Source organism: Typha latifolia, chromosome 2 (genome assembly GCF_019914945.1).
Source record: "Typha latifolia isolate L0001 chromosome 2, TyphaL0001v2, whole genome shotgun sequence".
Classification (NCBI taxonomy): domain Eukaryota; kingdom Viridiplantae; phylum Streptophyta; class Magnoliopsida; order Poales; family Typhaceae; genus Typha; species Typha latifolia.
The window spans coordinates 1,486,763-1,511,744 of NC_133087.1; the positions used below are offsets into that span (position 1 = coordinate 1,486,763).

A 24,982-nucleotide genomic window follows, 5' to 3' on the forward strand; every position below is an offset into this window, starting at 1 on the left:
AACTCGACAGCGAGGAATTATATCCAAGCAAAAGATGCCAACCTTTATGCTTATTTAACTGTGTGTTTTGATGTGAAAACGGACTGTAGTAAGGTGTTGATGCAACTATGCATTTGGCTTATTTGCTAAGAAGATAAGGCTATCATAGAACCCGTGATAGATTCAATCTTCTTCTTGTGAGGTGTAGAGTTGTCCGTGCTTTTATTCGCAATCTCTCGTTGTTTCTTGTCCACAACCTTTTGATATGAAAGCTTCTAACTGTAGTTCTACAAACTAAATTACCTGAAAAAAGATAATATTTTACTCATTTAGTTGGGCATTTCTTTACGTAAAGCAAATATAATTGCTTGCCATCTTTACTATCTGAGCTCTTTTATCCCTGTTTTGGCACTTTGGAAGGAGTTTATTCACAGATAAAAACACCCCTTATTTGAAAAAGCAATTGGGATACTAATTTGCTTGCTTGTATGTAAATCTAATGGAGCGAAGATATAGACATCATGCTTGTCTCCTAAGCCATATAATTTAGCCTCGCAACAAGGCAGCTGAGGTAATTGACAATCATAAATGTGATCAAAATTTTCTCCTCTCCTCCATCGTTCATTATCACTGTCTACCAACCATTACCGACCGTGGCCAATATTTTTCATGCCCTTGCATCTATTATTGACAAAGAAACAAGATAGAAAATGACCGACTCGATACCTCACGCGGAACTTCTATTTCTATAAAAAAGTGGACACGTATATGATTTTGCCACAATTCGATAAGTAATCGTCTTTTTTTTCCTAGCAATGACTTACTTTACAGAATTCTTTACAAAATTGACGCAAGCAATTGGTCATGTCTCGATAGTTTCTGGAGCGAAGAACTTCAGGTATCTGAATATTGGTAGACTCTTAGAACACTTCAGCTCTCATCACTCTGTTCGTAAGACAGAAGAAAGTGAATTTATCTGAAATAGATCCACAATATATAGCAACAAAAACATAACCAGTGAGGAAAGTATCAACTCACAACTAATGCAACACCACCCAAAAAACAACCAGAGATAACCAAAATATATAAACCAAGTAGATAATCTTCTAGATACATAAGAAGCATCAGCATTTCTTTATCTGTATGAAGAAGGTTCAAATTGACTGACACGCCTGGAACATCATGAGCTCTAACTAGTTAAAGACAATGAACAACGATAAGAGGTGCAGAATATGACTGATTTAAATAAATTTTACTCACCAATGTAACTTCGCGAGGAGTTTGTCAAAATGGAAAAGGTGCTTCCTGACTCGATATACATGGAAAGTATAAATCAGAGCAGCTGATGTTACCAAGAAAAATGACAAGATAACCAATTGATCAAAATCCTGTTAAGAAGAAAATAGTAAGAGAAACACTGGTCATTTTATTAGTCATGGACCAAACCAAAGAAAAGAAGCATTTCTTACCACATACCTTTGGATCTGAAATGATTATACCCATGATGTAAGTCAGCAAGTCAAACATAGATTGAAGCGAGTTTTGAACCCCGCCAACAATGCAACGATCAGTTTCTGGAATATGATCCTGGAGAAGGTGCAAAAATTGCAGAGTGAGAAAATATTACCCATCAGATTCCAAACACAAAAGTTTTGACTCGTTGCTGTTTTCAAATTTAGGTTCCTGCCTCATAAATTGAAAAGAAAGAAGATGCTATGATGACCTTTTCAGAATTAAAGTGTTTTCAGATATAAAGAACTGCTTGTCATATAAGTCAACGGTATACTATACCTGCATTTGTTGCATGACAGCTAAATCAAACATCCATAATCCAATACGTGATGCTGCAACTCCACCCATTAGCATCCACGCTGAAGTTATGCTACTAGTAACCCAAATTGAAGCAACACAGACTAGCAAGAAGGACCACTGGTCAAGAGAAGATTATCAACAATAGTTTCTTCCAAAACATATTGATTGCAACAAATGGTAAAGAGGTACTAGACACTCCATAAGCAACTGTAAGTGTTAAGCTTTTTTTATTTTTGAGTTGGTTTTCTCAGAATTAGGATGCAACTATGAATACGACATCAGAAATATGATACTATGTTCGGGTATAACATAAAAAGAAAATAATCTAATGTATCAGCTTATACATAAGAAAGTTCCATTCTGTAACGTTAAAATTTGGTGACAGAATATATACCTGCACCCAGATAGACCATAATCCAGTCCGTACTGTTGATATCCATGAATGCACAATCGGGTAGAGCACTGTTGCTGCTATTCCTACAATAGCACTGATTCCACGCACTAGACTGATAACATATGCGGGTATGCCCTTCCAATCCAAGGTTGCAGTCATTAATGTGCCAAAGCTGTCATGGTCACGAGAGATAAGTCTCTAAATGACTTTTATTAATGACACATAGAGGTGAATATGACCTCAAAATGTTCCATTTGAATTGAAGAGCATATGTATCAATTCATTTACTTAGCTAATGAGATATGTATGTATCAGTGGAGTAAAATAAAAGAAAGCTAAATCTATTTCTGAAAGCAAAAGCTGAAATTATGTAATTAGTTAATTACCTTAGGACAGTAAAATAAAGGATAGCTAGAGCAATTCCTGGAAGCACCACTTCCTGCCTCAAATAGACGACCCAAGAATCAAAGCATGGAACTAGGGAGAGCTTTTCTATCATTGCAACCTTCCAATCTTGTGCATCTGTTTCGAGGTTCCTTTGATCAAGATAAATAGAACTCCCACTCTCCTCAGAAATAGGTGAACTCTCTAGTGAATCAGTAGAAATGATTTTACTGCTCCTCCTTTGGTTGCTTTCACTGAGTGCAGGTATACCATTGAGCACAGATGTCATAAGCCAATACTGTAACCAAACAGAGATTATATTCCAGAGAACCAAAAGTATTGCTGAAGCTTTCAGCGATATGAAACTGATAATGAATCCAGAGAAAACAGGAGCTAATAGTTTACAGGACAGATCGATCCCTCGAATGACTGAATTCATTCTTGTCAGTACTTCTGGGGGTTGTCCATAGGATATCACAACCACCCTGCAATTAAAGAAGTGAATATCATGGACATAAAAAAGCATCGCAGATGTATTAGATATGCAGAATTATACGGATACATATGTAGCTTAAGAAACTATCAAAAATTATAATTTTGGAGAGACATATCTATGCCATAAATTCTTGTTTCAGTAGCCTTGTTCCTAAATAAATCAATCAATGAGACTTCCAATAAGCACCGGAAAATGCTAGGTAAATCCTCAAGAACTTCACGATAAGGGACTGGATTGTGCAAAACAAGGAAGTATCATATAATACCATTCTCTTTCAACTAATATTGTACCAGCAAGAGTTGACAGCACACCAACTGCTCCAGAAATATTAGTTATGACAACTAATATCATAAAAATCAGAATCGCAGTAGACTTCAGACCATAATAGGACAATAGTGCAGTCACTGAGCCTCCAGCAATGACAAATGACAGACTTTGAGTCAACAACCAAAAACGAAGAACCTGCTAATCAAAGGATACAATGTAAGACGATACCAATGTTAAGAAGTTTATGCAGACAACAACTGTCCAAACTGCTAATCACCTGCAGATATGTCAATCTATCTACCAGTGTTCCAATTATAGGACCAAATAAGACTGTAGAGGCAGACTCAACCACACCATAGACAGCTGTGAAGAGTAATGACTCCGGCCAAATATGTATCATGTATAGTCCAACTGAAAACTCCCACATTCTGCAAGAAAGAAAGTTAAGTTGCACTTTTAGAATTTAGAAATAGGGTCAAAAAAGTCGCTGATAAAAATATAGAGGCACGCTTAATAAGATAAATGGTACGTAAAGGAGGATGGCAAATGAACGGACAATATGGCAGGTGATGAGAGATGAACCATGGCCTGAGACTACAAACAGGGCTAGCATTGACTCCAATACAATCTTAACTAAAAAGATCAACCAATTAGAATTTAGAAACAAGCTATATTATACTTTAACAGTTAAAAGTAAGAAAAATTATGGTAAGGTCATCAGTTGACTTAACAAAACAATATTCCTCATTATACATCCTTATTAATCTATGGGCAACTACATGCTGGTAGCAAAGGTTTGTCAGTGGTGAAGGAATTAGAAGCAAAAGTTTTCTATAGGCCAGCAATAAGCAGTTGTTGGCATCCACAGAAGCAAAAAACACATTCATGTTTTTGTAAAACCAAGAGAAAGAAAAAGAGTAAGATGTGGTAGCATGACTTCGCTGTTTTTTCATTCTTAAGTTGGAATATCACTAAATCCTTGAGAAACGACGTGTTTGGTAGAAAAACTTTAAAAAAATTCCACTAAATCGTTGAGAAACGTCATGTTTGGTAGAATAACTTTAAAGTACTCTATGTTGCAATAAAATCGATTACTTCTAGTTATAACAAAAGAGAAATAAGGAGATTATGTTCCCATCCTCCTTGGTTGTTTCCTCAACCTTCTCTGTTCTAATATGGACGAAATTGATAATCGCCACCATCTTACATTGGCATATCTATAGCATTGAAACATAGATACATCAAAAATTTTCACCTCTACTACATAAATACCTTCTGTTTCACATAATCCTCAGATCAAGAACAGAGCAGAGAGTCTGTGAATTATAAGAGATGACTTTGCACATGTTCTTCAATTCATAGTTAGGAGATTGGCATGACCAAAAACGAAAACGAAAAAGGAATGAGAGAGAGGATTACCTTGCACCCCATCTTGCAAGGAAATGTCCAACGTACATGCGCTTGATGAGTGATGGATTCAGTGGATGACTACTACAATCTGGAACGAGAGGTTGCCTTAAACTTGCTTCCATGCCGCACTCTTCTTCTTTTTTCTTCTTTCTTTTGAGAAAACGTTGGATTTAATACCCGAAAAAAGAGATTGATTCCTTGGTTTTCTTCCTCTGCCGCCTAGTTATCTGATCACGATGATACTTACTGATGCCATATTACACGAAATTCCCAATTAGGGAAAAGAAAAGAAAAGAGAGAAAACGAAGACTAGATGTGCGAAGGAATTAAAGGATATATAACAAGCATGAACCATGCAGGATACAAACTAGATTTGTTAAAAGATTGTTGTTAGGGGACCCAAGAGAGAAAATTTTCTATAGATAACATGATGCGTTTGCCGGTTTGTGGGCCAAAAGAAAGATGGATTTTTTCTTCTTTATGTTTTCTAAAATGGATATCTTATACCTTTCACCACTCCTTAGCCTTGTATTGGATCACATAAATTATCAGTTTGTAGTAATTAACTCTGATTGGATCTTTGGACCTAGAAATCAAGTGATATTATATGCTAAAAACTTTGTCTCATGTTAATTGGGTCAACGATAGGAACTGTTATTATAATAATTTATGGGAGGGAGTGGTTTGACTTGCGAGGGGTTGCTTCGAAATGAATAATTGTGGTGCCATTGGGATAGGAAGAGGAGAGATTAGATAAAATACAATTAAATTGATAAAAATACGAAAACGGTACATCTGAGTCTCTGACATCCGATGTATAACTACATCTATGTTAGAGAAATAAGACAACAAACTTGAGAATCCAAGTTAAGATCCATTGAAATTTAACCGCTTTGAGCTATTTGCTAAGGATGTGAAGTTTACCAAGTTAACTCTTGAAATTATTCTTCAAAGTCCAATATGAAAAGGTACAGGCCACAGGCATCATAGAGCATAGTACTTAGTAGTAAATGCCCCTGCAAGGAGGAACCCTCATCAGGTTGCAGATCTAGAGCACAATAATTGTGGTAGTTGCAGCATTCATGGCAATCAAACTGGGAATTTCTTTCCCACAATATCCAGGCAAATGAAAGCAACTTATTTTGCAAGTAAAATTTAGGAAAGTGAATATAATTAGTAAAGTTATGTTCTCTTACATATAAACATTCACGCAATTCATTTGTGCAACCATCATTGTTAGCAAACAACTGATCAAAAATGTCATAACAGCGAATATAACTGACAAGGAGAAACCAAATTCATTATTAATGAAAGGAAAAAAAAACACCATATAAGTCAAAAGGGCGAGGAAGCAAGCAGACGCTTGATTATGGCATTGTACAAGAGTTCCTAATCAGTCTAACAAATCATGCTGACAGATTCACACTGTTTTACAAGATTCAAATTGCAGGGCAGCTCCCAAATTGGCGTTAATTCACATTAGCAGATGCTTGGGGAAGGCACTGCACGCAAGATAAATCCAAAGTTAGCTGTCTGAAAAGTTCAAATCATAATTGGATAGTATTGTAATGAATTAAAAGCAGAAGGGATCTTCGTGATATTAGGTTCAACTTATGTCCTCTTGCTCTACTCGCGGCGCTCCTTGCTTGCGGAGCGACATACCGGAAAAAAGAAAAGAAGAATTTAGGCCCTTAGTCAGCCATCTCATGGATTACATTTGAGCCAATATCAAGCTATTGCCCTTTAGTAGATCGCAACTCTGATTGCAGAATGATGAGATAGTGATTAATTCTTTAAGGATATTTGATACAATGGCATTGGAACAGTCCAAGCAGATGCAAATTTTACGAAGTCAAAACATTGACAGCAAGAATAGTGATTGATATAGGAATACCGGGCTATAGAAGTTGCTCTTTCCAAGCCAGCTCACAACATGGCAGAAATTATAGTCTACAGTAAGTTGTCATCAGGTAAGAATAAGTAGAAGAAAATACAACAACAGAGTAATGCCTATATGAGGTTCTCATCAAGGTAATTAGCATATGCAGGAAAGACTTTCGCTCTTTGCTTCCTCTAGATGCTCTTCATCATTGTCCCCTTTATCCTTTCTTCATTGTTTTTTTTTTTTTCCATTTTGTTCCCTTTCAATTTCGTTTTGCTATCCAACCGGGAATGACCCATTTTTCTCAGAAAAACAATATCCATGAAAGCTTGACAAAAAGAAGCACATGATCTGCTACATGGCTGCTCACAATACATGCAATTATGTGACCAGAATTACAATGATAATATAAAAAGATTTTACAAACTATATGTAGAGTGAATCAAGAACACAGCATATGCAGCATGGACAAAAAACAAACATATCATTCAACTACAAAGCATCCAATTTGATCAAAGCCAACCAAGTAGAAACAATCATGGATACTAGAACTCACTTAGTCATTCTTGTAGCAAAGTCAAGCTATACTTGGTCATCACTTGATGTCTTCCTTCACTTCATCAGAGTCCGAGTCACTGGCATTATATCCTAAACAAGATACAGGCAAGATCGACAATGGTTACTAAACAAAAATTTGAAGATGGTGGAAATAAACAAAAGTTCATCTCCTAGAAAGAATGAATAAAATCAGCGCCACATCTTTTATTCTTTTAGTTATCCTAAACATATTAAACCAATCTAACAAGAGAAAGGAAAAGAAGCACCATAAAAGCAACAATTTCTAACCAGGATGTTTGTCGCCAACCTTCCAAACTGCAGATCGATATCTTGACGCTTTTTCTATCCATGCCCTTCCCTAGAAAAACCATAATATCAAGTTGAATTCCTCATGCAGATAGCATACAGCAAAGAACAGATTGCCAGAAATCCCATAAAAACAAAGAAATTAGCTTAAGAGAAATCCCATGATCATGGATTTTCATGTCCATTGGCATGGTTGGCACTAGGAAATCATGACAACTGTGCCATGCCGACAGCCTGACATGTGTTATAAGCTTATAATTTGCTGACATTAAAAGGAAGTTCCATAGAAGGGGTGTGTCAACCAAATTGACATTAATGTATAGGAGGGCAACAAATTATCATTTCAAACTTGTAGACAACCAAATCATACAACATCATTGTTGGTGCAACTATGAATTACTGTTCACCAAGCTATCACATGTTAAGCCTAATAATACATTCTCGTTCCAGAATTCATTCAGTTTGATAAAATAATTTTGAGCACCTTAAACTAATTAACTACAAGAAAATTTTGAACACCTTAAACTGATTAACTACAAGAAAATTTTGGAGAGCACCAATAAGGCACTGATGATACCTCCCAATCTTTCTCCAAATGTGACCTATAGTATGATAGGGTCGAAATCAAGTTGGTGTGCTTGAATAAAATAACTATCTGAATTTTTTTTATCAGCATAGTGTTTGATCGATTCCAAGAAATTTCTTTTATGCATTTCAAGGTCCTTGGTTAGACAATCTTCCACATGTTTTTTACAATCATATTTAGTGTAAAATCACATCAGCTAAAATAATAGATTTGTTACAGACAATTTTAGTTTCTCTAGGGACTGTAGACATCTAGAGGAACATGGCAACTGGCAAGTAATATGAATGGGTGCTACGAACATCTATTTTCATAAATGAGAGAGTAGTTTCTGAATTCCATCAATGATTTCCTGTGTACCATAGATTGGCTTTTGATCTAATCTACCTTAGCCAACTATGAGAGTATTGGTTTCCTGAAATAACAAGATATTAAGCAACTTAGGTAAGTAAATTTACAGTTATATAATATATCGTAAAAGTAATCCATATATTCCTAAGAAACTAAGAAATCTAGTCAGCTACCTAGTTATCACCTTCTTCCAGGTCCTATTGACAGATGAAGATGAATCAATGCTTCACAAATGATTAGCTTACTGTCAAGATTTCTTCTGCCGAGATTAGTATCTGTTCCCTAATCCTATGAATCAGAAACGAAAAACCAAAACAAAATTTAACGTTTTATCTGAATAAATGTCTGAAAGGGCCAACTTATCTTCGTAAACCTACAGACAGAACTCAATTTAGTGCTAAGTTTAGAAAACAACAATCTTCATCTAATTCCTTTCTTAGTATCCAATGGCTCTTAGCGTCAAACCACAGCAAAAGAACACTGCAAAACGTTCACTTTCCTATTGCAGTAGACCAGACTATAAAATTAACACCACATACCACAAGGAAGATGAGAACTTGACAACCAAAACCAACAAGAAACCCGTCACACAACCAATCCACATCTCCAAAAACCTTAAAATCCAAAACCCTCAACACCCGACATCAGAACCCGATTAAAACACAAGAAACAACTATAAAGGTCTAACCTTTTGCTCGTTCTTCACGACTCCATAGCCAGTATGGTACATCTGGCCGACCAATACTTGCATCGATGCGTCCCCCGCCTTCGCCTCCTTGAGCGCATCTTGGAACCACCGCCGCACGCAATCCGACACCACCTCCGACAAGGGCGCTCGCCCTTCCCTTCCTCCACCGTTATCCATTCCCCGACCGAGCCAGACGTTACCGCCCTTCGAGTTGTTGGCGGCGGAGGTCTCTTTGGTAGAATCCAGAGATCTAAGGTTGGGCTTTGCAACTTTCCTGCTACGGATTTTTGCGGCCGCAGCACGAGCGTAGTCCTCGAGGCTCGCCGCAGAAGGGAGCCTTTTGCCCATATAAAGGTAGACGCGGCGAGGGGAGGGACCCGGATGCGATTCGGGAAAGATAAGGGTGGTTTGCGAAAATAATTTTTTATGGAGTCTTTGAGGAGGAGGATGAATCGTGAGTGGGGAATTGGGAATCCGTGGAGACCAAGGGAGCGGAGTTGGAGGGTGGAAGGGAGACGGCGACCGGTGAGAATAGCTTATGTCACGAGCGGAGCACGGGAGTTGGGTTCGAACGACGACTGGATTAGGCTTTCTTATTCGATGCTGGTGTTGGATTCGGATCTTGATAGCCATAGAACAGTAGGACCACCTGTCGGTAGGGTTACCTAACTTTTCTAGGGACATCTCTGGCTCTGGCTCTGGCTCTGGCGTTAGGATTATCCTTGTTGAGTTGTTGTCATAGCGGGTTTGGATTTTGTCAAACTTCGTTCACTTATTCTGGTTAGTGTGGAACTTGTTGTTAACGTTGGACCAGTTGGGCTCGCTGGAATACACAATCGGACGGTTGAGATCGAATATAAATCCTATTGTAAGGAAATCCAACCGTACGGGAAAGCTCTTCCCTGTCTCTTAGTCTTGGGACCCAACTGGGCTCTCTTCAGTCCTCATTGCCTCTCATGGCGTCTCGATCCCTACTGCGGTTTGTAGGGCTTCGCAGTTACCCTCTCTCCCGTCACCTCTCCCATCGGTTTCTATCCACATATCCTTTGCAAGAACCCACCACGATATCTGAGCAATTCGTCCTCGAAGAGCTCTCCGATCTCCTTCCCATTGATCTCAAACCCCTGAACCCTCGCACTTTTGCCGAAAAACCTTCTAAAGAATCGTCTATAAAGACTGTGGGCGATCGCCTCCTCACTCCGGACGAGAAGCTCCGAGGGGTTTTCCTCCAGAAGCTTCGAGGAAAATCGGCCGTCGAGTCCGCTTTAACCGCCGTCGGCGTCGATCTGACGGCGGAGATATTCGCCGATGTGGTGAACAAGGGAAATCTTGGCGGGGCGGCTATGGTATCCTTCTTTAATTGGGCAGTGGAGCAGCCAAAGATGGCAAATGGTGTTGAAATTTACAATGTGATGCTCAGGGCATTGGGAAGGAGGAAATTTTTTGGGTTTTTCGATCAAGTATTGCAAAGCATGAAGAAGGATGGGATAAAACCAGATTCGAAGACTTTGGAGTTCTTAATTGATAGTCTTGTAGCAGCTCGCCAGGTTTACAAAGCGGTTGAATTGTTCAAAAGTTTGGACGAGATTGGGGCGAGCTGTGATTTGGAGTCATTCAATATACTCTTACATTGTCTTTGCCGTCGGTCACATGTTGGGGTAGCAAGCTCTTTATTTAACACAATGAGAGGAAAATTGCCTTTTGACAGCGCGACATACAATGTGGTTATTGATGGGTGGGCAAAATTCGGGAGAGTCGACAAAGTAGAGAGTTACTGGACAATGATGATGAAAGATGGATTGAAACCTGATAGTGTTACTTTTTGTCACCTTATTGAGGCACTGGGAAGATTAGGAAGGATTGATGATGCTGCTAATGTCTTTGAGAAGATGGAGGAGAAGGGTTGTCTTCCAAATACCATGGCTTACAATGCAGTAATTTCTAATTTCATTTCGGTTGGGGAGTTAGAGAAATGCGTTGAGTATTATAAGAATATGTCTAGAAATAACTTTGCACCAGATATTTCTACATATGACAAATTGATTAATGCTTTTCTAAAGGTCCGAAGAGTGGCAGACGCTCTTGAAATGTTTGATGAGATGTTGGATCAAGGAATTTTACCTAGTACAGGGATGATTACTGCATTTATTGAGCCGTTGTGTAGCTTTGGACCTCCCCATGCTGCTATGCTTATTTATAAAAAGAGTAGGAAAGCCGGGTGCAAAATATCTTTAAAAGCATATAAGCTTTTGTTAATGAGGCTTTCAAGGTTTGGTAAAAGTGGGATGGTGCTGAAGATTTGGGAGGAGATGCAAGAGAGTGGTTTTGCTTCTGACAAGGAGGTTTATGAGTTCATTGTCAATGGGCTTTGTAATATAGGAAAGGTTGACAATGCTGTGCTTGTGGTGGAGGAATCACTTCATAAAGGCTTTTGTCTTGGAAAAGTTGTGTATAGCAAATTGAACAGTAAGTTGTTGGAGATGAATAAAGTTGAGACTGCATACAAGCTTTTCCTGAAAATCAAAGATGCGCGTGTAACTGCTAATTCACAGAGCTATTGGCGTGCTAATGGTTGGCATTTTTGAGCATATATTCACTTCTTCTTGGTCTAGTGGTGGTAACTATCAATTCCCTAATCTATCTAATATCTGCTAGACATAAAAAAAATTTGCTGATTTTCTTTTCTCTTAGTGATCCATCTGTCTTTAATCTTCATTAAAATGAAAATGGAGTAAAGTCTTTGGTCACTGATTTTAGGAGGCTGCCCTGGAGTATGACTAGTTTCTACACATGTACATGTAGGATGTTGAATATGTGAGATTTAGATAGACCCTTCAAGTCTTGCCTACTACCCTTAACCTCAGCTGGCATATTGAAAGACTCTATTTTGAACATTCGAATTTTTAATTACTAAATTATGTCTTGAGGGTTATCTACAAATAGTGTGCATGGGCTGCATGGTACATGTTGGAGCCCTCGTATCTCATATGCAGAGGTGTAGGTGCTTACTGTAGTATCATTCTGTGTTTTTCTTCTATCTGGTATCCAACCATAATGTGGTAGGACTAAATGTGCTTTGTAGTAATCACAAGCATACATGATCTTTGATCTGTTGTTCAAAATATTTAGATGATAATGGTATACAACTATATATATATATTTCTAACTAGAGATTTTGTTAATTATTTGCAGAATCAATGGTGATTATGTCAACGTTGTCATATAACTTGAACTCATTTTTTATGTAAGTTGCAAGATAGACGAATGATCTGAAATTTGAACTTAAAACAGTAGTTTTCTCTCTTTCCTCTTATCCTTCTTGATCTTTCTTTAATGTTTGGGAAGTGTCTAGATGAGAAAGGATGGATAGGAGACCACTAGTTCCTAGGCATTATGTGTGTCCTTAAGCGCTCCACGATTTGAAATATAAAAAACTCATAGAAAGAAAAGGTCTACTTTTGTTTCCAAAAATGAGAAGTACATGACTGTATTTCTATTTCAAATGTTAAGTCATTAATAACCAGTAGTCTGAAAACTTCAAATACTAATGCAAACAAATTATTTGCTCATAGAAATTGCAGGCCAAGAGCTAAAGCAGATGCTTTGTAGGCTGGGTGGCGTTGCCCAAGTCTTGCCGCAGGGACACCTAGGTAATGGTTACTTTTTGTCTTTATTTTTCTGTTGTGGAAATTCTACTGGTAGTGGATGAAGTTCATTTATTTTATATGCATCATCAATATTCAACACATAGTCCACTTCTACCTAGGGATCAACTCTCATAAAGTGTGTTACTTGAAAGGTCTAAAGTTTGCTTCTTCGTCATGCTTTTTCTGCATATATGTTAATCGACCAATTAATGTTCTGCTATAGTTACATACATCCATATTCATGAGTTGCGAATAACTTCAGCTCACACAAAGCTTGATATTAAATTTGTGGTATCTTCTTCAGTCTCAGATAGTGTAGTTTGATCTAGAATCTTGTGTGTCTGATAGTTCATAAGAATCTTGCTTGTCCATTTTCACTAGCATATGTCTTCATTTATCCAATTAAATTTGTTTTCTCATCTAGGAGAGCTTCTTGCTTGCATGAAATTGACTGTTTCAAGTGTCTATCATTCAAAGTACTATATCCATTCTCAACAGTTAGGATCATCATGTTCTGACATGAAAGTTATGAGAGTTAGACTACATTAACATTTAGCCCATGTTTACTTTAAGATTATCTTTTTTTCTATTCTAGCTTAGGGGACTACTCTAGATTAGAAAAGAAACATCAGATTATCTCTACTATAGATTAAAAATACTATTCAAAAAATTTGACAATTTTACCCATGCTTTGATCAAAATTATTTAAAAAATTCTCTCTCCTCTCCTCCTACTACCCACCAATCTAATTCCACAAATCAAAATTTCCTGTTTAATTTTTCTGTCTGATTTTCTCACTCAAAATTTTCACCTATCTCCTCTCTCTTACTACCCACTTATCTTAATGCATACTTATAAGTATGCAATGCATATTTATAAAAAATAAGAACATTTTAATTTAAGTTTATGTCAAATCAAGGGCATTTGATTTAATTTTTATTTCTTCTTATTTGTACTTTATCTCAACTTTATGCTACATCAAAAACAATTATTACATCATTATTCCAGATTACATATAAATATTAGAATAAACTACTCTAGCTAAGAAGTACAATTTTAGAAGTGAGAATCTAGAATAGCTATTCTAGATTTTCCTTTAATCTCAAAGTAAATGAGGCCTTGTAGTATAGTTGGTAGCCAGTGTACTAAATCAGATTGTGTTTGCCTTTTTGATTGGATGAAACCTGTTTCCGACATCAACGACTACAATCTATCTCCTCCTTTAATCCTTTTACACCTACAGTGAACTTTTGTGGGAATGCTCCATCATTGTCTAATCAAATGCCATTTATTAGCTTGGCCACACTAGGAAGTTATGATCAGGTCCCAGGAGTAGGTTGTACTAAATCAGATTGTGTTTGCCTTTTTGACTAGATGAAACCTGTTTCCGACATCAACGACTATAATCTATCTCCTCCTTTAATCCTTTTATACCTATAGTGAACTTTTGTGGGAATGCTCCAATATTGTCTAATCAAATGCCATTGATTAGCTTGGCCACACTAGGAAGTTATGATCAGGTCCCAGGAGTAGGATGTCTCACACCTTCGAGTGAATTCTCTGTTAAACTTCTGGTGGCAGTAAGTTTCTGATATGGAGTTTGTTTTCATGATGTAAAATCTCTTTTGAACAGGAACACACTTAATGGATCATAATGTTAAACCATCAAAATTCCTTTATTTTGGTGATGAATGTTTCCTGAGTTATTTGTGCTTTTTGTTTGCGTCAAACATACTATGGATTTGTTTAGTGAATGTGCCATTATTTCATCATCAGCGATCAGACTTCTTTTGTGTTATTGTCTTCTTATATTAATCTCTTCTTTTTCTTTAGAGAGGAAGTTGCCTGCAGGTTTGTTGTCGTCAACAAGATTCTAGGATAAGCACTAATGATGTGACCCCTTTAAGTTCTTACTGGAGCTTGATTTGACCTATGTAATGATGAGAACCTCATGTTTGTTTTCCAGGTAAGTTCTAGCCTCCTCTGTCTTCATTTAGTTTGCTTAAAAGAATGAAGAACTTTAGGAGTTCTTAGGACCTGAAGATGATCTAAATTTGCAGGAATGACATCCACCTGTCAAAACTTTGTTCCCTGTGCAGAAGGCCTTGTGGTTATCCTCAGATTGGGAAGATTTAAGTTGTTCCACCAGCCAACATTTGACTAAATCATTAAGTAGAGCTTCTGTATGTCATCAATAAACTACCTGTCTCATGATCCTCTCCTAGAAAGTTGCTAACTGTAAAACCACTAAGTTACAAGATAGCTATCCTAAGGGAAAGACAGTTCTTTAGTTGTAACTATATTAGTATCTGTTATTGGAGTGAATTATAGCTAGTGTTATGGCTAATTTTTTAAGGCTCAACTGTTAATAAATGACTCCCGGGACCAACAATTTGACAATTCAATCATGGTTAAGCTGTTCATACCAAATTATTCTATGCAGTGATGTTTGAGTTGTTTATATAGTTATGTATCTTTCAGACTACTATATTTTTAAGCCGACATCAACAAAATACTGAAAATAGTAAAGATCTGTCATTTTAATGAGTATGGTATTTATAATATGTTGATATTTGAATATAAATAATATATTTTTCTTTCTATTTTATTCATCATGGGTACAAAATAGGTGATATCTATGATGCTATTATATGTAGGTAAACCAATCAAATTGGTTTGGATGATCGAAAACTTTCATCAGGCAATGTCCTTACATCACCGCTTATATTGTATGGTTTGGGGCCAACCAAGTGCGTACCTGAGAGATTAATTAGTTTTGGTTAGCATTTTAGTATTTTTCGAAACATATGGGCATCTAAATGTTTCAATGTCCTTCAATTAAAGTACTTTGACATGATTTTGAAATTTTGTTATGGTCTCAAATACAATCAAACTTCTTGAAGACCACTTTTGGGTTGTACCGAGTTCGAGTGGATTTACTTTTTGCTATATTTTCTGCTGTTCTATTTCTTTCCTTTTCTTTTTTTGTATGAATCCAAATATAGACTCGTATATGTCATGGAAAAAGGGAGACCATAATTATTTTGTATATTGAGGCTTCTATGTGATAAATGTCAATAGTTATGGCATTTTTTTTTCTTGAAAAATGTCGATTGTTTATTCATTTATTCTCGATATTACCTTGGTGATCGAGTGACAATTTGTAGATAGTAGATTGGCAAATAGATTTTGTTTGCCTTTCGCAATCAAGTGATAGTCTTGCCCGTAGGTGTACTTTTTAGCGGTTTATAAGGGGTAGAATTTGATGCTCATTACTGTAGTCATATAACCCTTGATATCTTTTACACCCCACAAGCTGCATTCAAATATTTTTCACCTTCTAGGATTGTACTTGGATTGAAGACTCCAAAGCAATATCAATATAAGAGCCTCTGGTATGAGAAGCATGTTCAGGGTTGTTGCTCTTATTTGCCATGGCCCAGCCTAGTTTATTTATCAGGAGTAGAGTTTATCTAACCTACCCACTTGTAAATCTTTTATATAGAAGGATCTATCATTTCATGATCATGCAAATGGTTCAACTGGAGGATAGTCTATCAATTCGATTGGTCACACATATTTTATGATGCCATTTGGTATTTAGCTACTGCTAGCTTTAAGATCTCGATGCTTTACGGAATATTACAAAATGTTCATGATTGATGCTTCATATATTCTGAAATCCTCATTTCTTTAATTAATGCAATAATAAAGAGGAGTACCTTCAATAGTTTATGACAATGTGCTTCATATGCTATTAGAGGAATATCAACTGTTGACAATATGAAGATCATTACAACCCCAAAACAGCTTAGCATTTGCCTGCACTAACAAAAAGTGGGGACACGGAAGGGTCTCCTCGTTGTCTTATTATGGGTAACTTTTAACAAGTGGGTAAGAAACCTTCCCCATGAGTGTCTGGTTTTGAACTTGAAATATATAGTCTTGTACGTTGTTTTGTTATCCAGTTGGTAGCTGGTTCGTTAGGTCCAAATCTCTTATACACATTTGTTTGGATACTACTTTGTGCGATCTTTAGGACTTGGTCTTTAGGTTAAACGGGTATAAGTTAGGTAATATCTCGATGTTTTTTTCTTTTGACCATTCACCACTAAGGACCAGTTCATGGTCAAGGAGATAGTTGAGCCAGGGACGTAACGTTTGATTATAGTTGATAGTGTGTTTCTTCTCTTCAAACTTCTTGAGTGGCAAAGTTGATAAACTTTGACTCGTGTGAAGTAAAAAATCAAACAACTCTAAGCCTTGGAGCAAACTTTGAAGTTTGAATAGTCTCGGACAATTATCTAAAGATGGCACTGAAATCTCCAGAATCCAACAATGGATTCTCTTCTCTCTTTTTTATAAAAAAAAAATGGGTCTGCTAAGAAACAAATCTCCTCAGTAAACAACCCTTCCTTCTCTGGATTAAAAGACGCCGAGCCTTATTCCCATCCACCAATGGATGACTTTAATTAATGTTGGTGGTTTTAATTAAAGCACCAGCTGAGTTGATGATTGGGCGATACATCTATATTTAAAGAAGGTAAAGTACAAGAGAATCCTGGGTGACGTTGGTACTCTGATTTCCGTTTCCTTTTTCCACTTATCTTATATTGCATTGTGACCCTCATGTGCACGGGATGATGGGATTGGGGCGATTTGGAACTTTCCGAGAAGAGACTCCTCTCTACATGCAATTCTTTTCTTTGAAAAATAAATGCCCATATTAGGGGCCGTTGATATACATCATACATTATATGTATTTGATGATTGAATGTGGTCATGATACTTCCCAGTTCCCAGAGCAAGAATTATAAACGAAAGATGCACACACATTATATCTTAGTATAAAAACAAACCTGGCATTTTATGAACCGATGCCAGGACAATATCTTGGAAGTGGGTGAGATGCAAAGCATAAATCTAATTTAGGACATATTTTAAGTAATTCTGAACAAATTTCCCTTCTTTTTATAAAATAGAAATCACCGAAAATCTGGCGATTTAGGGACAGAGCAACTCTGTAAGTAAACTGGAGGCCCACAGCTCCCCATTCTGGACCCCCTTTTGTATTTAATAGGGGTAGAAAACTCTCAAATCCTGCAACCGCTATATATATATATAGATGTAAACTGCGACTCTTTCGTTGCAGACTTGCAAGTACCCTCTCATCAGGAGGAGTCCTCCAGCAACATTGGTGGTCACCCTTGTACCCCCAATTTTAGCTCATTCTCATTCCCCTGCCTTTCCACACCATCAGAAACTATGTCCCTTGTGGAAGTGATGGCTGAGAACTCCCACCAAGGAATCCCTGTTATGGCCTGGGAGACAAATGCTCCCCTACACAAAAGGTGACATCCCTTTCTTGTACTTGTTTTCCAATCATCTATAGACACAGTATAGAATTCCAATTTTATATATTGTTTTTTATTTTAATCTTGAATCTCTGAATGTAGTTTCTCCGGGGAAACTAATGTAGTACCTTTGATGTCTAGCAAAATGGTAATTGGTGATCATTAGGGAGAAGGAAAATATGATATGATACATTAAAACTTAATCTTTTTATGCAATTTTGTAGGCTAGAGGGTAAGGTGGCCATTGTGACCGGTGGCGCCCGTGGAATTGGCGAGGCGGTCGTCCGCCTCTTCCTGCGGCATGGCGCCAAGGTCATGATCGCTGACATCGACGACGCCGCGGGCGACTCCCTGGCGGACACCCTCGGTCCCCATGCCTCTTTCATCCACTGCGACGTCTCTCAGGAGCCCGACATCGAACATCTGATGTGCCGCACCTTAGCCCGCCACAGCCGCCTCGATATCCTAGTCAGCAACGCCGCCGTCCTCGGTCGCCAGACCCCCGCCGCTAAGAGCATTCTGTCCTTCGACCCCGACGAGTTCGACCGCGTCATGTCGGTCAACGTCCGCGGCGCCGCGCTGGCCATGAAGCACGCGGCCCGCGCCATGGTGCCCCGCCGGTCCGGTACCATCGTGTCTGTGGCCAGCGTCGCCGGCGTGGCCGGCGGCCTCGGCCCTCACGCCTACACAGCCTCGAAGCACGCGCTGGTGGGGCTGACCAAGAACACCGCGTGCGAGCTCGGGAAACACGGGATACGGGTCAACTGCGTGTCCCCCTTCGGGGTTGCCACGTCGATGCTGGTCAACGCATGGAGGGAGAAGGAGGACGAGCAAGACATGGAGATGTCCCCGCTTGGGATCCCGACGTTGGAGGAGATGGAGAAGATGGAGGAGGTGGTGAGGGAATTGGGGACGCTAAAAGGAGCAACTTTGAGGGCCAGAGACGTGGCTGAGGCCATCGTTTACTTGGTCAGTGACGAGGCAATGTATGTCAGTGGCCATAACTTGGTGGTTGACGGAGGAGTTACCACCTCAAGAAACCTCATTGGCCTGTGAAATCACTTTTACTCTCTTGTCGGTTCTCTCTTTTTTTTCCTTCTTCCCATTGGATTGTGAGCAATTCTTGATATATATATATATATATCTTTCATATTTTCCCAGATGTACTTACCATCTCAATTTTCGAGGGTGTTATTAACTATTGAAAAATAATAATATTTAATATACGCCCAAAGAGATCTAACCTAATACATTGAGTAAAATATTATAGATCCAAATTCGAATTAAAACTAATCTAATAAATCTATTATTGATACTTTGAGTAGAAAATTGAATTAACTTAAATACCTCTTCCAAATTGATTTAGAAAATTACGTTAGAAAATTATTTCGTTCACATATTGGTTATAACCAAGTATTAAAAATCGTCTAACATATGCATTTGCTCGTACAAATAATCTATACTTAAACAACAAGAAAAATATTTTGACCACATTTTCCGATTACATTAAAACTTTACGATGATCAATGAGAATCGATCGGATGAAAAATCCGTGATTATGAGCCATTCGATCAGCACAAATCCCCCATCACAGTCATACTCTCTCTTCACACAAGCCGTAGGACGATCGATCATTGACTATAAATTTTAGACTTTAATGCTATTTTTTTCAGCTAAGACTTATATAATTAAATACTATATATTGGATATGTTATTTGGCTTCTTCCAAAAGTGAAGTCTGCCAGGGGATAAGCCAAGTCATAATCCATTCATATATGTGAACTCATCCCTCAGCTGCTACAAAGAGGCGTTCACAGTTTTTAATATCAAAATTATTGATGATTTTGGTATCTTAGAAAGTACGTTTTCAACTAATATGAACTACTTTGACTACTTGCCAGCAAAAACGCAGCTGTTTAATGGCAAAAGAAATACCTCATGAGCTAATGGGTGAAAAGGAAGGCAAACAAGTTGAGAAATTTTAGATTTAATTGTCTACTTGTTCAAGCTGTCATGATATTAGACTGCATAACGTTTTAAGTAGTAAACTAGCAGTGGGGTCAAAGATTGCTGAAGAAAAATAAATAAAACTACTAGGGTTTAGTACTTTTGACTTCCTAATTAATGTCTAAACCCCACCTCTTCTCTCACTAGAACAAACTTTATTATAAACTTTATAATAGATCTAGGCAAGGTAGCTGCAATAGTACTACGTACGATTAAGAGTAGAATTCTCTCAACCAAATATTATAGTCTATGACTATGACCAGTTTTAATGAGTTTTTAATTAAATTATTGCTACAGGATAAATAATTTCCCAAACTACAATACTGTTAAACTACTATAATAATAAAATCGCTGTCTCAATCAAAAATTCTTAATAAATTAATTGGTTTCCTAAACAGCTGAGAATTCGCTCTTCAGAAAAGTGACTTATTCAGAAAATATTGTGTTTTAATTTAATAATTTATTTATCAAATAACATTGTAACCAAAGTATAATTTTGGATATATAATAACTCTGGTTGGATGTAATTGGACCTTGGATGAGAAAAATATAGACTAAATTATATATATATATATAAAAAGTTAAGATTATTATAATTTTAACTTGTATTATTCATTTTGGTGATAAAATATATGATCATAAAGATATGAAAAAAATTTATGAGTTGAATTATTTTACTATTCTCCGAAGCATACGATAATTCCTCATAAATTTTAATAATTTTTTTATATAATAATAAAAAACAATAGCATATTAGTATAATAATTTTCTATGAAAATATTTTATATAGAAATATTGGTGACAAAAGTTCCTTGCCATAATTTTTCAGTGTATTGAAAAAATAATTAATTCACTAAGAATTCTCGTCAAAGACAAGGATTTTGCTGGTGTAGTAGTTTAGAAGAAAACATTGAACAGCTGTACATCGAAAATAATTTTTACTGTAGCAGTAGAATACCTAAATTGTTGTGCATTGACAAGTATTTCATAGGAAAACTGAGGTTCCTAGAAGAGTCAGTAGTGTAAGTTATATTTTGATTGCTATGTTAGACTACCAACTTTTACATTAAAAAAGGTCCGTAGTAGTTCAACATAATAAATAAATATTTGCCACTACTTGCATAAAAAATCATATCCAATTGTCTTTTCTACCGCCTTTTAGCTTCATTAACATTATTGCCTTCTTAAAAATTTTAAGTAATATATATAAAAGTTGCGACTACCAATCTTTATGATCACCTTTGTCAGTTGGCATGGTTTTTTTTTTTTTTCCTTTCTCGATCTAATTTTTTTATCTTTTCTGCCCTTTGATCAAGTGGAGGTCGAGTTCAACCTCATGATAGTATCTATTATTTTTAATATCCATGAACTTTAGGTAAAAGATTATTATCTGTTAAATAGTTTAAGAATTTACGTAGAGTACTCCTCATTCAACAACGACCACTTTTATTATTAAAGATCCACATCCATTTCAAAAAGTCAAGAGGTTAAAGAACTTGCTGCCACTTGTTAGCCATCTCAGTAAGATAGAATAAGAGATAGTAGTTCTCAGGACACAGCTAATTGCGAGGTACAGTTGGATTTCAGAAAAGCCAAAAGCCACAGCTAATAAGAGGTAGTTGTTCTCACAACTCAGTATCTGAATCCCTATAAGTGTGCACTCCGCAAACAACCACAGTCTGCATACTGTTAGATCTAGCATTGTTAAAATCACCGACTTCTTCTTGAAAGAGAGAAGATAATGTATTGGATCCTGCACTTAAAAATTCTACGCCAGAATTATAACACTCCTATACTCTTGGAGATGATTCCGTTCATATCTGAGCTGTAGAGAAGAGATGTAGGCATGAGTCCTAAAATAAACATTTATGAGAATAATCTTAGTTAACAAAGTGCCAAACTCAATCTGAGTTACTTTAATGGAACATGCATTTAGGGTTAGTTAAATACGAGGGCACAGATCTCAAGGAAGGTCAAAGATCACTCTTTTCAACTCTAGGGTTCAACTGTTCAAGGTCAAAGAGTGATATGAACGAGCTATTCTATTGTCATGTTTAGACGAAGAAGAAAGGAATTACTTGCAGTTAGATTAACACATCCGATATAAATATTATTGGGAAGTGAGAGACGTACATCCGCGATTACATACATATTCAAATTGTACTACGTAACTGTACTATATATTTCTCTGAAATCAATGTAAAAAAAATCAAATAGAGATGGTAAAACTATTTAATAGAGTAATTAGTAGTTAATCCTATTATCTATGCATGTTGTATAAATAAAAAACTTCCCACGAGCTCACATAACCCCTTAAAAAGGAAGTTGTTCGAGTAAAACTAATCCTACTGGCCAAGGATATTATTGTGCTATGTTGGCCGATTCACCTCCACCAAAACTCTTATGCTCTCCTAATATAGAAAGTTAATTATTAGAGTACAATAAGTCTACTTGCCCTTTTCAATTTCATATTTCTTGCTTAACTTATTGCTATCATTCTCAGACAAAAAGGCTAGCTAGAGATCTACAGTGACGCCTTCTGTCAAGAAATATTGATTAGATTAAGTATATATAAACATATATAAAAAAAAATTTAATAAATATTTTATTATTTTCTCATATATTATATTTTTATTCTGGTTAATAAACACACGACATCCTAATCAATCTATTATAAAATAATATCATCAATTAAGGATTGAAGCACAACTAGCCGCGTTGCACAATGGTGCACCCACATGAAAGTGTGATGTGATGTACTTCCTAGACCTTTTGGCCTCACCTGTAAAATTTTATGCTGGCCTGTAGCAAGACTAACATGGCCTTAATTATCTCGTTTTAATGCGTACATATAGACTTCCAAGATATCAGGGTTAAAATGGGCAAAAATATTGACGCTAGTTTAGTTTATAAAACTTATACCATAGTAACTTAGCATGTACTTAAAGCATTAGAATTTATTGCTTCCTCTAATCTTGTGGATCTAAACTCCTCGTTTAGCTAAACGGACTCTATGGGCCAGCTCCACTAGCAATTGTCAGCCCAATTAGCTTTTAAGAGAACAAGGGCCTTCCTTTATGGTCACGCATCTCACTCTCTTAATAATAATATATCCAAGTTATTGTAGGTTAAGTTGACCGACAAAATTAGCTGGACTTAGACTGGAGCCACAAGTGTGAACGTGCAACTTTAATGAGTTCCCCTGAGTAGTTGGTTTTTATATCAAATGTAGAGGCTCATGATGTAAACTTTGCACTGTGGCATTTAAGTTGATCGAGGCGAGGAGATGACTCTGATAAACTTTATCTAAAGTTACAGAGATATATTCATGCTTCTGGGAGTCCTGCAAATAATTGAGAAGATGATGATGACCGTCTCTTGTGGCATAACTTGAACTTGAATTTTAGTAGAGCTTGAGATGAGATGAGATAGGGGACTGTTCGTAGTACGTACGTATACAAATAGTTTCATGGAATCAATAGCCAAAGGAGTTGCTACTGAAGCATCCCAACTTCACAAATAAACTTGTCTACAAACACCAACAACACTTTATTTGGGCAAAGTTGTCATTTCAAAAACTTCCACCATCGGATTGCACCTAAAACTCCTCTTGAGCATTCCCCAAATAAAATCCTCAGTTTGGACTGCACCTATATTAATAACCCATGCACTCACACCACTCAGTAGCTTATACTATCCCAATTATAGTGATTAACATTGCTTATAGGAATGAGGGAAATAATAAGCTAGTGGAGTCTTTGTACGACTCATTAGCGACCGGCGACTCCTGGCGCGAGACGTCGACTGGCGGTTCCACGGGCCGCGGCGGTGCCAATACATGCGGCGGCCACTGACGGGAGAGACGCCGGGGCCGACGGAGTTCCGTTTTGTGCAGCGGAGAGTGGCGGAGGAGCCCGAGGGGTGGGAGGGTGAGCAGACCTATTGGGTCCATGCATGGGCCATAGAAGGTGGAATCATTACATTAACACTTCGGTGGCCAATATGGGCTCAGAGACTCCCAGAGGACGTGTGGCAGAGCCAAACCCTGGGATACTTGGGGCGTTCGTCTCCCGGGTTAGTCCTGGCCATATAATATACATTGGGCCGGACCAGGCCCACCAATGTATTATTGTGAAATAGGTTCCTTAAGATGAGAAGATGTATATTGATATAGGTACGTGAAGCGATCATCATATCACTTATAATGGTATTCCTTCAAATGAAATTATTGTTTGCGTGCAGGTCTGGGGTAGCTTTTATCGCATGATTTCTTGATGTGACCAGTGGCGATGTTGGTAGGTTCTGAAAGACAGCCAAAATTGTGGGTTAACCAATCATACAATAAACTTACGAACCAAGTCTCTTTCTTAATTACCTTCATTTCTAATCACCCCCCTCTCCCGGCCTACACAATAAACTTATGAAACGACGAGCTTATTCAATCGTTTAGGAGATAACGACATGCTGCTATAAGAGGATTAAGAAACGGAACAAATTAATTTCTTGTCTGTGGATATACTAATGGAATACGGGCTCTCCTCTTGTTGTTTATTCTCCCCACAGGCTTAATAGTGCCTGTCATTATATATGAATATTGTTCCTCAAATGGCATCAAATCAAAGATATATTCCTTATGGAATTTTTAAGGCGCTATATATGTTGCAGAATATAGGTCCTTTACTAGGGAGAAATATTTTTTTTTTATAAAAAAGCTCAACGAATAAACTCTTTTGTCATGAATTTTAGTTGACAACTTGGAGCTTTCACCATTGTTTGTGTCACGTCAGCGCTCCCTTTTCTCAACAATTTTATTGATTCCTCCACTAATCCACCCAATTCGCTATCCAAGCAGTGGTGCTTATCA

At 37.3% G+C, this 24,982-nt stretch overlaps 4 protein-coding genes across 7 annotated transcripts; 2 read left to right on the top strand and 2 right to left on the bottom strand.

Annotated features, from left to right (window-relative positions):
- Positions 1–690: 690 nt before the first annotated feature.
- Positions 691–5,052, bottom strand: LOC140781041 (solute carrier family 40 member 1-like). Of its 3 annotated transcripts, XR_012107629.1 has the most exons (10): positions 4,752–5,011; positions 3,610–3,760; positions 3,331–3,527; positions 2,572–3,054; positions 2,186–2,357; positions 1,771–1,908; positions 1,456–1,566; positions 1,240–1,367; positions 1,018–1,151; positions 691–924 (listed from the first exon to the last, which is right to left on the bottom strand). XR_012107629.1 is itself a non-coding variant. In XM_073126807.1 (9 exons), coding segments are annotated over exons 1-9 (1,494 nt in total). In that variant the 5' UTR covers positions 4,865–5,011; the 3' UTR covers positions 691–923. The 3 variants fall into 3 exon arrangements, 2 of the variants coding, with proteins under 2 accessions (XP_072982908.1, XP_072982907.1); XM_073126807.1 differs by lacking the exon at positions 1,018–1,151; XM_073126806.1 differs by having other exon boundaries at positions 749–1,151; positions 4,752–5,052.
- Positions 5,053–6,017: 965 nt separating this feature from the next.
- On the bottom strand, positions 6,018–9,871 carry LOC140782076 (uncharacterized). Of its 2 annotated transcripts, none has more exons than XM_073128438.1 (4): positions 9,111–9,871; positions 7,471–7,540; positions 7,181–7,272; positions 6,018–6,387 (listed from the first exon to the last, which is right to left on the bottom strand). In XM_073128438.1, the coding sequence occupies exons 1-3, from the start codon at positions 9,792–9,794 to the stop codon at positions 7,220–7,222; spliced, it is 807 nt and encodes a 268-aa protein (XP_072984539.1). In that variant the 5' UTR covers positions 9,795–9,871; the 3' UTR covers positions 6,018–6,387; positions 7,181–7,219. The 2 variants fall into 2 exon arrangements, with proteins under 2 accessions (XP_072984539.1, XP_072984538.1); XM_073128437.1 differs by having other exon boundaries at positions 6,018–6,244; positions 9,111–9,865.
- Positions 9,872–10,006: 135 nt separating this feature from the next.
- On the top strand, positions 10,007–15,187 carry LOC140782073 (uncharacterized). Its single transcript, XM_073128435.1, has 3 exons — positions 10,007–11,681; positions 12,683–12,760; positions 14,818–15,187. The coding sequence occupies exons 1-3, from the start codon at positions 10,067–10,069 to the stop codon at positions 14,919–14,921; spliced, it is 1,797 nt and encodes a 598-aa protein (XP_072984536.1). The 5' UTR covers positions 10,007–10,066; the 3' UTR covers positions 14,922–15,187.
- Positions 15,188–17,908: 2,721 nt separating this feature from the next.
- Positions 17,909–19,273, top strand: LOC140782074 (sex determination protein tasselseed-2). The gene is made up of 2 exons (XM_073128436.1): positions 17,909–18,108; positions 18,336–19,273. The coding sequence occupies exons 1-2, from the start codon at positions 18,023–18,025 to the stop codon at positions 19,165–19,167; spliced, it is 918 nt and encodes a 305-aa protein (XP_072984537.1). The 5' UTR covers positions 17,909–18,022; the 3' UTR covers positions 19,168–19,273.
- Positions 19,274–24,982: the final 5,709 nt, after the last annotated feature.